This window comes from Sarcophilus harrisii, chromosome 1 (assembly GCF_902635505.1).
Source record: "Sarcophilus harrisii chromosome 1, mSarHar1.11, whole genome shotgun sequence".
NCBI classification, from domain to species: Eukaryota; Metazoa; Chordata; class Mammalia; order Dasyuromorphia; family Dasyuridae; genus Sarcophilus; species Sarcophilus harrisii.
This window is the reverse complement of record NC_045426.1, coordinates 59,920,967-59,936,144: the sequence shown is the minus strand read 5'-3', so window position 1 is coordinate 59,936,144 and position 15,178 is coordinate 59,920,967. Positions and strand designations below refer to the sequence as shown.

General features: G+C 38.6%; 1 protein-coding gene across 1 annotated transcript in view; it reads left to right on the top strand.

Annotated features, from left to right (window-relative positions):
• The window catches only part of EFCC1 (EF-hand and coiled-coil domain containing 1), a 72,699-nt gene that overhangs the window by 53,245 nt on the left and 4,276 nt on the right, over positions 1–15,178 (top strand). The window contains exons 3-7 of the mRNA XM_031956659.1: positions 3,216–3,385; positions 5,839–5,974; positions 7,526–7,691; positions 11,792–11,950; positions 12,666–12,735. Of these exons, the coding sequence (XP_031812519.1) occupies positions 3,216–3,385; positions 5,839–5,974; positions 7,526–7,691; positions 11,792–11,950; positions 12,666–12,735 (701 nt within the window). The remainder of the gene's footprint in view (positions 1–3,215; positions 3,386–5,838; positions 5,975–7,525; positions 7,692–11,791; positions 11,951–12,665; positions 12,736–15,178) is intronic.

The following is a 15,178-nucleotide window of genomic DNA, read 5'->3' as shown; positions in this document are numbered from 1 at the left end:
ATTTTGATTAGAGGAATGATGGCAATCATATTTAATGCTTCAGGAAATTTTCCTTAGTAACTATGGAAAGGATGGATCATTGAGAGAAAAGACTGGCGATAGAAAGGACCTTTGGGAGACAATTTTTTAAATTAATAACAAAATTCACTTCGAAGGCCAAAAGATTTAGATTTTGAAGGCAAGTCATGAAAATAAGGTAATTATAAAGAACTGATAATAACAGAACTTCCAGGACTCAATTTATATAATAAAGTAGCAATCATCAAAACCATTTGGTACTGGTTTGAAAATAGAAAAGTAGATCAGTGAAACAGATTAGACAAAATAGGATCAGAAAAAAACTGAACACAATAAGCCAGTGCTTGATAAACCCCAAAACATACACTACTTTTAAAAGACAAGAATTTGACATATGACAAGAATTTCTGGGAAAACTGGAGAACAATTTAACAGAAATTAGTCTTTTAGGTTTTGTACTTTTTTACTTAACAAAAATCAATTTTGTCTCCCTCCCAAATCCACCATTCCCCCACACACACACTCCCAAAAAAATCCCTATTATGAACATATATAGTCAAACAAAGAAAATTCCTACATTGATCATGTCCAAAAAATACATATCTTAATCTTCACTGAATCCATTATCTATCTAACTGGAGTGAAGAAAACAGTCTCATCTATCATTGGCTAGTTCCTTTATTGTCATGGCTGTTGACCACAGTTCTTAAATTTTCCAAAGTTGTTTGTCTCTATTGTATAAATCCCAGTTTCTTAAACTATGGTACATGACCTCACATAGAATTTCATACCTGAATGCAAAATTATGATTTATTATCAATAAATTTTTGAATTACATACCTATATACTTGAAGCCATGTAAAAATTTCTAGGGTGAAAAGGAGTCACAATTTAAAAAAAAAATTTTAAGAAGCCCTGGTATAAATTGTTCTCTTGGTTCTGCTCACTTCATTTTGTATCAGTTCATACAAGTCTTCCCAGGTTTATCTGAAATCATTACCTTCATCATTTCTTACAGCAATGTTATTCCAAAAATCATAATTTGTTCAACAATTCCCCAATTGATAATTTTCTCTTTCAGTTTCCAGTTTTTTGTCACCACAAAAAGTGCTGCCTTTATACTAATAGTAGTATCACTGAGTCATTTCATATAAACTTTCGTGACAACTTTCCAGAATGACTGGACCAATTCAGTGCAGTAAAAGACCTGTTTTCCTACAGTTTATGCCAATGCATTATTCCATATTCTATAGTAAATTCAAAATGGATACAAAAACCTAAATATAATCAGTAAATTAAATAATTTATTTTCTTAATTTATATGTATTAATATTAAATATTAAATTAATAATCCTTTTTTAAAAGAAGCAAAACAGATCATGTATCTTTCAAACTATAGGTAGGGGGTGAATTTTTAAAACAAGGAATAGTCAATTGCAAAAGATAAACCATTTTGATTATATGAAACTGGAAAGCTTTTGCATGAATAAAATGTGTGTAACTGAGATAACAAGGGGAGTAGTCAACAGGGGGAAAAGCTTTGCATCAAATTTATCTTTAACAAAGGCCTGGTATCTAAGATACATAGATGTCTAATAGAAGTACACATGGCCAAAGGCCATTTTCCCAATAAGCCGGACAGAACCTCAGAGATCATTTGGTCAACTCATTCTTATTACATATGAGAAGACTAAGGCTCAAGGAGGTAAATGATTTATCCAAACATAAAAGGTTTTGAATTTAGGTCTTCTAATATGAGAACCAGTATTCTTTTTGACACACTATTTAAACAACTAAAGGATTTTAACAAACTATGCTAGTACTACAAACTGTTAACAGTCATATATGAAAGGATGCTCCAAATCACTAATAAGAGAAACACACATCAAGGCATTTAGCAATTTCAATTCGTAACTAATAAGTTGGCAAAGATGACAAAAGATGGGAATAGTCAAATTGGACGGTTTTATTTGTGGAGCTGCAAGATAGACTAACCATTCTGGAAAGCAATAGGTACATAACCCGAGAAGGTCAATGACAAGAAGAAAAGTCCATATCATACCAAAATGCAATAGCAACACTTTTTGTAGAAGCAAAGAATTGGAAAGAAAGAAGATAATCATCAGTTGGAGAATTAGCAAATAAATTGTGATACACAAATATAATGCAATATTTCTGTACTATAAATGAACATGATGTAAATGTACAATGAACATGATGAATTCAGAGAAATGTGGAAAAATTTAAATGAACTCACAGGATGAAGTAAGCAGAATCAGTAAAACAAGCTATACAACGACTATAATAACATATATGGAAAGAACAACAATAACCATTTGAAAATAAAAGCTATAAAATTATGATACCCAAGTTTCTCCCCAAAGAAGAGGTATGAGAAGACCCCCCCCCCCAATTCTTTGTTCTTTTCATCTTGGACATGGAACAATGACTATATCATCAGACTTTTTAAAAAATATTGGTTAGTTTTATGGATTTTTAAAAAGATAAAAATGACTTTTGGTTGGGCAGGTAGTAGAGGTGATACAATGGGAAATGCAGATGATATTAAAACAAAAAAGTAAAAAAAAATTATTTAAAAAAGACAGTTTCAATAATCTAGTTACTAAGTCTTGGGATTCTGAACTAGAGTATTGGCAAGGACTATATAAAGGAAAGAAGAGGTGTAAAAATTAATAATTACAAGCTTTAGAGCTAGAAGACTTTTAAACATAAAAAGTCAGAGCTAGAAGAAAGATTATAGAATGTTAAGAGCTGGGAGGGAATTCACAGCTCAAATTATCATAGCCTCCCCACTTTGTACTTTACAAATCGGCTAATCCCTAAAGAAATTCAGGCAATCATAATGTGTTGAATAAAACCTCAGGCTTGATTGCATGTTCCCATATTCATGAAAATAAAGAGTGTTTAGGAGCTAGACAATGCCTCCAGATTACACAGTCCCTGGCATGAGAAGTCACAATAACTGACCAAAGGAACCCCCAACTGTGTGGCCGTCCAAAGCCCAATGAATGGCATCCCATGAGGGGGTTGGGAAAGGATAAATAGCGGAATATCAGTTTTGTACACTTTTCTTTTCCAGTTTTTATTTCCCTGCAGGTATACCATGAAACCTGAGCTCCCCCTACCTGAGTCCAGCAAAATCTGTTTCTTTCTCACAATATGTCTTTGCTTTACAGGTCAGAGATTAGGAAACTACCAACCCCACTAAATGATCAGAAAATGCCACAAGAAGATGGTGAATCAGAAAGTAGAAGAGCCTTTTTTCCTGGGCAGCCAGATGGAATCTCTCCCTCTGAAGGAGCAGGAGCTGCAGAAGATGGTATAGGCTGCAGATATGCTGACGAAGGTTAGATTCTGGGGAAGAGGGGAGGTGGAAGGGGCTGTGACTTTGAGATCAATAGTTCCAGATGCTAAAGAAAACAAAGTGATGGACTGTCTTCATGGGGGTGACTGCTGGTTTAAACCAGGGCCTCTTAAACTTTTTCCACTTGTGATCTCTATTTGCCCCTATTTTACCAGACCAAGAAATTTTTACATGACCCTGGGTATATAGCAAGTACTTCCTCTCCTGAGTCTACAAGAAATAAAGAAATAAAAGGGAACAAAGGAACAATAATGCTTCAGTACCTGGATGGAGTTGTGATCTCAGCACTGTTGAGTTCCCCTATCAGTAGTGAAGATTTCCTACCATCCATGTCTTCTCATCTTCCTTGTCATCCTGTCAATCCCCCAAAGTGGGAATGCTGGGAACCTTCCTCTCAGCCTTTTAACATTGCTTGGACATTGGTGCCACAAATAAGCCATCTATCTGCTGTTCCTCCTCAAAAATCTTACCTTGATGTCCCCTAGAGGAAGTACTTGCTTATCCGTTAGCAATTAAACTTGAATGACAAAGCTAGAGTCATTGACTGGGGTCCCAGTCCCCTTTTATAGACCTCCTCCACTGTACTTTATTTAATCAGATCAACCAGAGAATGCATTAATTCCAACCTAAATTTGGTTAAGAAGCATAATAAAGTAAATGATGAGGGAAATTGTCACCCTTCCCCTAAACACATGGCTACACTATCTCACAGATTCCCTTCTCCATACTGGGAGAAGGAAAATACCTACCTTAAGAACACATGAGGATAGTTTATACATGTAACTAGTGCAACACATAATCTGAGGGCTACTGGAACCCCTCTCTGCTGCTTGATTCTCTAAAGTCCTCTGAAGTCCTCTGTTGGTATGGATGTGTGTGTATGTATATGTAATTGTGTGTGTGTGTGTGTGTGTGTGTGTGATACAAGCTCTTTTTATGTTGCTACAAACTGCTGGAATTCTCTCATTGCCTTTTTTCTCCTCAGCCTCCCCATCTGCCAGTGTTGCTACAGAGTGGATCCTCTGCAGGGTCTCCACTGTTGCTACCAGCTGGATTTCCCCCCAAATTAAATTTGCTAATCCAAGAGCTAGTTCATCTGTTTCACGTTCAGAGCCGGCCAACCAAAGAAGCCCTCCAGCTTTGTCTAGCTTTTTAACTGAGCCCAGTCTATTATTTGATTTAGGATGAGGAAATCCTGTTTGACTCTTAATTATATCCCTAGTCCATGCAAATCACCCCAGAAGCTTCACCTAACAAGATGGAAAGGGGATCGGTAAAGCTGCCAACCTCCACTAGTAAATGATCTTTATACCGCTTTCTTGCCAGGAGCAAAGATGATGCTCTCCTTATGGAGGATTTCCCCAGTGGACCTTGGTGTGAGATCTCACACTCACTCAGACACATTCAGTAGGGAGGAAATTGCTACAGATGGTCCTAAGAGAGTACCAGTAAAGAGGAGCATTTGCTCAGCACACATCTGTCCTTCTCGTAGCATCCTCAATACCGTGCCCACAGAAGAACTGCTTTCCCATCCAAAAGAAAGCCCATATCTGTGTATCACTACATATTGTATTCTGCCAATCGCAAACCCCCAAAATCTAATCCCTCATAAATGCTAACAGAGATGTGAAATAATGGGAACCAGAGAATAAAAAGAGGGGATATCTCTGGAAGTTATGTCCCCAGGAGTAAAATTAGTGTTTATCCAGGAAATGATACCAGAGCCTGAATTACCCTTAGTGATACCACTGCTTTTTTCTTCAAGACTTTTATGAATCTTGGATCTCCCTAATATGGGTAGATCCTTCACTAGTACAGATCACAGCCCTCACTTGTGCAATTCTCATTCTTGTCCTTCCATAATCTTCCACCATAATCCAACTCTAACCCATAAATCTTCCACCAAGAAAGTACCCCATGCTCTGGAGGTCCACTCTTGGACTTGGAACATTCCATGCCAGCAAGCACCCAGGTTGTCCAGCTGGGACACCTACTGATTTATGACCGTCAAGCCCAGGTCCTTTACTGATCACACACTTGCTGCATGATATCTATACCAGGACTTAATTTTTACATGACCTGAGAGATTTTTACATGACCCCAGATATACAAAATGAATATGTAAGTCAAACATATAATAATAAATCATAATGTCATGAGCCCAGTACTATGAGATCCCATATGAGGTCACAACCTACAGTTTAAGAAGCTTTGATCTATACTACTTTAATAGAAAGGTGATGGACTCCTGCTTCCTGTTGGCAGTATTTCTTTTGGAACCTAGCAGAAGGCTCCAGGTCATGTTTCTCAACAGGTTTTCCCTCCATTTGTCCTGTCTTGCTATTTTCTGCCCTGTGAGCCAAGAAAAAGGATCACTAACTGTCTCTCCTTCCCTGGGAAGGAAAGGGCTTTGAGCATCTTCTTTCTCCCTGCAGGAGATGAGCAGTTGTTCCGCTCTGTGGAGGGCCAGGCAGCCTCTGATGAAGAAGAGGAAACGTGGCCGAGGGAGCAGCAGACCCAGGCGGCCGAAGTGAGGAAGCTGCTGGCTCGCATTTCGAGTTGTGGGAACGGGTACGTCTCACTTAGAGTCATGGAATCAGGGAAGGTTATCTCTGCCCTCACCCTTGACTCTGGAATATAAGCTCATTATATTATATACATGGAAGTCTCCTTTTGTCTCTGTGTCCACAGTGAATGCAAAGAGCTTTGGTTCTAGAGTTGGAGGTCTGCTGCTGTTCAGTCATGTCCAGTTCTTCATGACTCCATTTGGTTTTTGCTTGGTTGTTTTTTTACAGAGCTACTGGACTGGACTGGTTTGCCTTCTCTAACTCATTTTACAGATGGGGAAACTGAGGCAAAAAGGGTCAAATGATAACCATTGTTATATAGCTTGTAAGTATCTGTGGATAGATTTGAACTCAGATCTTATTGTCATTCTATCCATTAGAAGAAAAAGAACAAGGGCAACTAAGTAGTGCAGTGGATGGAGCACCAGCGCTGAAGTCAGGAGGACCTGAGTTCAAATCTGACCTCAGATACGTAATACTTCCTAGCTGTGTGACCCTGGGCAAGTCACTTAACCCCATTGACTCAGCAAATAATTTTTTTTTTTAATTTTAAAAAAATGGAGGTCCTAGCTGCCCAGAGTCTAGGGATCTAAGTTTAAATCCCAATTCTAAAACTTTCTAAAACTATTTATGACTTTGGGCAAATAAATTAACCTCCCTGGGTCTCAGTTTTCTTTTGTGTAAAATAGAGATAGTTAACCCTTGCTCTTTCTCTATTGCAGAGATGTTATGAGGACCAAGTGAATAGCATGATATGTGAATTACAAATTTTAAAGTGCTATATAAATGCTAGTAGTTATTATTATTATTATTTGCATATTGTTCATATAATAAATTTAATTCATATTATTCCAGTAATGATATTATTAACAACTAGCATTTATGTAGCTCTTTCAGATTTTAAAAGCACTTTCCATATGTTCTCATCTGATCCCCACAACAACCCTGTGAAATAGGTGCTGTTATTATCTTTATTTTATTGATAAGGAACCTGGGAATCATTAAGTAATGGCCTTACCTAATGTCACACAGCAAATAAGAGTCAGTTGCAATATTCTGACTCAAGTAAGTCTTCCTGACTTCAAGTTTGTTGCTCCACTTTCCAGATTATAATGATGCAGTCTTTGGGCCACCATATCTCATTAAGCTATCTAATAAAGCTTAGCAGAACTCCATTCTTTCTTTGCAAAAATGGGGGACTATGAATGTAGAACAGGAAATACACTATTAGACCTACTGAATGGATGAATTAATTTTGCAAAACTGCTTTGTTGTTGTTCTTTTTCTTCTTTTTGTCCTGGGGGAGGACTTTCTATTTACAGGATCACAGATAAGCCAGAAAGCACTTTGTAACTTCCTAAAGTCCAGCATTCAATCCATCACCCCACACTGCCTGACACTTAGATCAGGGTTAGGTGGAGAAGAGGGAAACAGGGAGAGATAAGAGACAGTGACCTGTTAACCCCCTCAAAACAAAGGCAGAGACCTAAACTGGAGAGGGGGCAGAACCCAGAGAAAAGTTCCCATCACAGTTCAGCTTTCTTTCATTATGCAGATGCGATGACAAAACAGCCAAGAAGCTCATGTCTTACTTCGGCCACTTTGGCAGTGATGAACATACCAGTGCCCTGGGGGAGCTGGGAGAGCAGATTGTCACCCTGACGGAGCAGCTGGGAAACATGGGGCAAGATGTAAAAGAGCCTGACACTGGTGACCAGGAGGTAAGATGCTCAAGGCAGCCTCACCCAGTCTTTTTATGAGAAAGCAGTGTGTCGTTAGCTTAGGAAGCATGCACATTTCACTGACCTCATGAAGCAAGGGCCCTCATTTCCCACTTCTGCCTGGCAGCTGCCTGAGAACTTTTGAAAGAGTTGACAGATAGGTGATAGATAATAGATAGATAGATAGTTGGATGGATGGATGGATGGATAGTTGGATGGATGGATGGATAGGTAGATAGATAGATAGTTGGATAGATGGATGGATGGATGGATGGATGGATAGGTAGATAGATAGTTAGTTGGATGGATGGATGGGTAGGTAGATAGATAGATAGATAGATGGATAGTTGGATGGATGGATAGGTAGATAGAAGGATAGATAGATAGTTGGATGGATGAATAGATAGGTAGGTAGATAAATAGATAGTTGGATGGATGGATAGGTAAGTAGATAGTTGAACAGGTAGATAGAGAGAGATAGAAAGATAGATAGAGATAAATAGATTGATAGGTAATTAGGTAGATGTATAGGTAGATAGATAGAAAAGACTGATGGAAAGATGGAGAGTTAATTTATTTGTGTATTTTTGTCAAATTCAGAATCCAAGGAATCAATTAACCTAATGACTAGTCAGTCACTTTTCAAATGGAAATTGTTGCTATCCTTTTAAACATATCCCATTAAAATTTGGTGCTGCCCTCCCTTTCTTTTTTGTGGAGGATGGGGACTATGGATGTGGAACATTGTATCTATGATTAGACTTGGCTAATATCTTGGTTAGTTTTACAGGACTGAGTTCTTTTTTTTTTTTTTACTCTTTATTATAAGGAAATAGCTCTTTAGGACAAGAATAAAAAGAATTATATTTGGAAAGGAAGGTGGTATTATTGTGTTTTATCAGTAAAAATTATTTATTCAAGTTCTACCAAGAAAAGATTTAAAATAATTTAAAAAGAAATATGGTACATGGGGACAGATGGTAGTCATATGATTGCATGTGAAGGCTTCAGTTCAAAGAAATATGAGTTTAATTAGCAGTAATGTTTTCTCTGTTTTATGATCTGGTGATTGGTGTTTTTCTCTTGAAGCTTCAGAAAATAAACCATTCAACAAACACTTGTAAAATACCTAATATGTGCAAGGCACATAGATTTCTATGTATATGTATGTATATATACATATGTATGTGTGTGTGTCTAAATATCCACACTTAACTGTAGTCTTTTCTTGGTGAGAGGTGATGAGATCTTTAACTAGGATAGGAGCTTTGTGAATAGACTGGATGATGATGACATGGTTGCTTTGATTAAGATGTAAAAATATGAGTTGTATGATGTAAAATTTTTTGTTGTTCTTGAATAATTTATTTATTTGAACCTTTACTATAAAAACAAATAATTGAAAGGGATTATAGATATTTTGTACATATTTGGTGTCTCTTCCTGAATTATAAGCCCCAATGAGGGTGATTGTTATTGCTGTTACTATTGTTCTTCTCAATTTTTTTTAAATGAATGTTAAAAAAAATTTATATATAAGTAGGAAAAAAATTTTCACTGCCTTCTTAGAAGAATCTCAAGATGTTTTATGGACATAATTACATTTTCACATAGAGCAGACAGTGGTTGCCTCCTTAACAGCCTTAGAGTGAGGACACTGAGGGTCTTCTTTTCTCTTATGTAATATGTAACATCCAAGCATCAAACTCCAGGAGACACAACTAGTGAGGGGCAGTGTCAGGGCTGGAAGCAGGCGCCCCTTCCTCCTTGTCCTTGCTTATGCTATCTGAGAAGGAGGAAGAGGAAATGTGTGTGACAGGGGAACCCCAGAAGTTAACGGCATGGCACTTGGTGATGGTTGCACAGCAGTTTGGGAAACAGAATGTTCCATCATCAATTATAAAAAAAAAGGGATGGGACAGAGTAAGAGAAGGAATATTGTTAGAGTCAGAGATAGCCATATCAGAAGAAAGAAGACTCAGGGATCAGGGTAAAGTTCAGTTCACCTCTAAGAGGTGGATGGAACATTATGCTAGGTGACTCCAGAGACTTGGGTGCTAATCTTTATTCTGTCTTACTAGTCACATAACTTAACCTGTGTGAATCTCAATATTCTTATTGTAGAATGGGGATAATAACATGTATATTCCTTACTTAGAATATGCTTATGTGACTCAAATGAGGTAATGTCCATAAAGTGCTTTGTAATCCTTTGAGATACCATCTGGTATGACTAAAAGATCACTGAACTTAAGAATCAGAATACCTGGCTCTTCTCTCCATAGCTTGCACTTACTGTATGACCATGGACAAATCTTTTAACTACTCTGTACCACAATTTTCTCATCTGTAAAATGGGGGCAGAGGGACTTGGATTTGATGATATCTAAAGTCCCTTCAAACTTTAAATCGATGGTCCTAAAATCATCTCTTTCAGCCTCAATTTCTTTTTTTAATTCCAATTGCTTTATTTCAATGAAAAAAATTCTCTCCTCCCCATAAAAAACACCTTTGTAATAAATATACATAATCAAGCAAGATAAATTTCCACACTGGCCATGTTCCAAAAATATTTGTCTCATTCTTAAGCTTCAGTTTCCTTATCTCTAAAATGAGGATACTAATCCAACATTACAAGTAAATATAAGGAAAACACATAAACCTAAAAATACTATGGAATTGTGAGCTGCAGCTGCTTTTTTGCCATTTAAAAAAACGGGATTTCATTAATATAGGTAGTTTCCAATGGGGAAAGTCCCCCTGGCCAATATCTGTCTGCACATCTGGTTTCAGAGAATTGCCTAGTGCATTAGGAGGTCAGGTGACTTGCCACACAGTCCATCTGAAACAGAGATTGGATAAAGGCATTCTTGACTCAAAAGTCAGCTTTCTTCCCTTTGCCTCCATATATAAACCCTACAGAGAGACCTAAAGCCCTGTCCAACTGTAAGCTATAGACAATGTACAGGAAGGTGCTTTGTGAACCACAAAGCAGTATGCCAGTGGTTAGGGATTATTTTACAATGTGAAGGTAGCATCTGATGGCTCAGGGGCCCCCCAAGAAGGAGCATGTTTGAAGTCTTCCTTTTAGCCTACATGCCTATTTTCTTTCTTCTTTAGTTTCCCATACTTCACTTTTCTTCTTGGCTCCCTAGCTCCTATTCACTGAACAAAGTAAATCCTTTGGTGATAACTTGCCCTCATGGGCTGTCATCCTCGAGCAATAAAAAAAAGTCTTTTCTGTCTGCTCAAGTTATTCTCCTTTTCTCTTTTCCTCAGGGTGTTGTAATCTTCTCTTTAGAAACATTTAAATAAGCATTCGACTGTGAAATGAACTCTCTGGTGAGGCTCAGGAGAGGAATGAAAGCCACAGCTACAAAAAAAAAATAGTGGAAATTAATGGTGTGGTCAAGGCAGGGCCTCAGAGGAGGACCTGTTGATTGGAAAATGAGATAAGAACCAAGTTTTGCCTGGGAACCTAAGAGAACAAAAAAGGAGCACTGTTGATAGGGGCATAGAGCTAGACTTCAGAGTCCATTCTAGTCTAGACCTTTAATTTTACAGATATGGAAACTGAAAGCCAAGGAAGCCGAATCATTTTCTCATAGCCACCCAGTTAGAAAATAGCAGAATCAGGTTTCAAGCCCAGGTCATCTGATCTCAAGCCAGTGTTCCCTCAGATTACAGACTCTGTTTTCAATATGGTTCAAGAAAACCCTGAAAAGTGCTTTCATAGAATGGAATAACAAGCCCTGTGCTAAAATGCTTAGGTTCTAGTAGCAATTCTACCACTAACTTTATTTGCACTTGAGTCTCTTCATCTATAAAATAGGAATCCCATTCCTGCCTTCCCTACCTCAGAAATGTTGGGAAGTTCAGATGTGATCATGAAGCTCTGAAAAAATTCTTGTAGCTCCCATCAATTCTGTCAGTATTCTTATCCCAACTCCCCCTACTTGAGCAAAGCAGTCACCCCATCCTCACATTAGCAAGTACCTAGTGGCCACCAGCCCAGAGGGATGACAGCACCTACTAAGGAGGGTGGAATGAATTGGGTTGTTGGACAGCTCCAGTGCTGAATTTCTTCTATCTCCCGCCAGGTGAAGGAGCCACTTTTCAGTGAAATTCAGCAGAAAGCTGAGGAGAGTGAGCTTCTGAAGATGGAGTTACAGATGCTCGAGACAGAAAGAGTTCGGCTTTCCCTGGTGGAAGAAAAGCTGATGGATGTCCTCCAGCTTCTCCAGAGACTTCGGGATTTGGTATGCCAACAGAACATGGCTTCTCCTGCTATCATCACCTACTTGGAACATAGGAATTACTTGCTGAATTTCTCATTCAGTCCCCATTGCAGCCAACATGTAGTCTACTGGAAATAAAACCAGACATATACTTAAGCCACTCAAGTTCTAAGTCTAGCTCATTTTCATCTTTTCAGTCATATACTGTGTATAGGAGGTGTCATGGGGGTACAGTTAGAAGAACTAGACTTGGTGGTAGAGCTGAGATCAGAACTGAGATCTCCTGACTCCTAGTCCACCATTCTTTTCACTTACATGTGAATATTTGAGTCCACATGGGTCTCTTATTACTCTCATTGCTGACAGAGACCTTTTTTGATCTACCCACTTTAAGAAAAAGCTGAGTCATTTACTGGCAATGTTGCAGAAGGGACTTTTGGTCAACTTACAATTGGACTAACTGGCTTCAAGTCCTACCAATTCTGATACATAGTGTGATTGTAAGATCATGGATTTGAAACAAGAAGGAACCTTGGAGTCCATCAGACCCAACCATAGAGAAATAAAATGACTTGTTCATAGCTACAAAACTAGTGTGTATTAGAGATAGGATCTGACTCCCAGCCTTCTTGACTCTGCAGCAGCTCTCTGTATATAATAATACTAATACTAATGATGTGATAGTGACATGCTGTATAGAATGATCTGTTCCATGTATTGTTTGTTCCTTTTTAAGAACATATCCAAAAGAGTCTTGGGGAAAATGTTGCTGAACACCTTGGAATCCTGTCAGGACCCCCAACATGGTAGGAAAACTTCTTGGTAATTAAAATCATTTCTGTCCCTTTTATTCTGAAATGAGTCGCTAGAGAGTAGAGCTGAAGGGAGAGATGAGAGCAGGGGAGAGCAGTATTCTACAATGATAATCTGTTTCTAAAAAGAGCCCTTCCTGAAAAATAATCCATAAACGTTCTGAATCAAAGTTTGAATGAAACCTGTAAAACAGTTTGACTCCTAGGTGATATCAGCAAGCAGAGGCTTATCTGCTCTGTTACCTAGCATACAAGCTAGATCCCTCTGGAGATGTAATAAGCACTGGAGTTTTCAATTGAAAAACAAACCCTGAATTCAAGGCAGAAAGTAGAGAGGGGGCCAGACTAGGGATTTGGGAACAAGGTCTTTTCAATCTCCCTCCAGTTTTGGTCTCCCTTCCCACATCTCTCCCCCAAGCCTCTAGCCCTTGCCCTGCTCCCCAATTCCTAAACTCCAAGTAAAATTTTCCCTACAATCATCATCTTAACATCAAAAACTGCTTAAATGGCCAAAGTCTTCATATGCTGCCATCCTGGAGCATTGGGAAGGGAGAGGGAGAGAACAACCAATTCAGAATGGAAGTTTGGACCAAATGCCTAGAGTCATTACACTTGTACCCACTATCCAGATTCCCAGAGGACATCTGGCTTCCCACAGCACTGAAGTTGAAAGGAAAGAATCTATACTGCTCTAGAATCCTATAGAGATCCATAGAATGTCAGAGCTAGTAGGGACCTTTTGGTGTCCGCCCCTTATATACATAGTGTTTCCTCATATCAGGTCAAAACTTTTCCCACAGATCATCTCTGAGCTTTTATTTTTAAGTCCCTCTTTTTTATTGTTGTGGCTATCTAAAGTACTATGTAAATGAAATTAAGTGGTAGCCATTGTTGTCTCCTAAACCCCCCTGATTCTTGGAAGGCAGCATGGCATAGAGGATAGGCTGCAGGATTTGAAGACAAAAGGGCAACTCAGTTCAAATCCTGCCTCAGACACTTTCTAGTTGTGTGACTGAGCAAGTCATTCAACTGCTCTGAGCCTCAGGGTCTCCATCTGAAAAATGAGTCAATTTGGCTAGATAAGGAGTTCTCCATCTTTTTTTTATTTCATAAGCTCTGCTGGCAATCTGCTGAAGCTAAGGACCGCTTTTCACAAAAATGTATTTAAGTGAATAAAATAAAATACATAGGATTACAAAAGAAGTCAATTATATGGAAAAAAGTTATTAAAATATTTCCATATTTTAGCCCAAGCTAAGAGTCCCTGGAATAGATGGCAGCCTCTGAGAACCTTTCCAAACTTTAGATCCATGATTTTTTCATCTGTAAAAATAGGGACTAGTATTCTCATTTCCGCCTCTTTCTCAGGGGTGTTTTGAGGACAGAATAAGATGAGATAGATACTTTAAGATTTCTCTTCAAAGAAATGGGCTGAAATGGAGACTAGACTAGAATTACCTGGCAAAATCTGGGCAAGATTTCATGAAAGTTCAGATTTTGAAGCTTTCTGAGCACCCTAGATGACCTTCCTCCTGTTGTTAGTTTTGCAGAAAAATAAAATCTGCATACAAGGGAAGGAATGGAGAAGTTGAGGAGAAAGAGAAGTCCCAAAGGAATCCTCCAGCAACAGGGGGAATGGAGTGGAAGGTCCAGGGAACCTAAATAAAAGAAAACAAGAGGCTCCCTACTGCTGCATGGCTTTCACAGGCCAGTCATTTCTAGCCTCCCACCAAGGAAAACCTGTTGCCCCAAATCCAACCCAAATGTGGCTTTGGGATCTCGACCAAATGTAAGCCCTGCCCCTTCTCAACCAAGGCCACATGTGGTTCCCGATGGCAACAGAACTAACAGAATCTCCCACTGTTGTCTAAGATGCTTTTGGCCCGAAGCTTTGGGCAGGCTGGCAGATCTGCTCTGGCAGCATCAGGAGGGCATGGGGGTGGGGGGCAGGAGGGAGAGGGAAGAGATGCTACTTTGAGATGAGACATACATTCACTAAGCACCATGCTCTATGTTAGGGATCATGAGAGACAGAAAAATGAGCAATTCAGTTTAACCAACATTTATCATATATGTGTGTGTGTAAATATATACATAGATGTATGTATGTATTTATATACATATGTAGAGAGAGAGATGATAGACAGATAGATAGATAGATAGTTGTTTTTTTGACTAGCCAGTTAGGGTTAAATGATAAGTGACCAGTCCCAAAATCACATAGTTAGTGAGTGTTGTGTCTGAGACTGGATTTGAATTCAGGTCTTCCTGACTCCAGAGCTGGTGCTCTATCCACTGTGTCATCTCTGTGCCCCTCCCAATAATTATTATCAACACCATCTAACTATCTAAGACCATCAGTCCAGTTTTTGTGAAGTTTAGAGCTCAGCTAGGGGCTGTATGCACAGAAAACATAAATCTACATTAATATCAGACA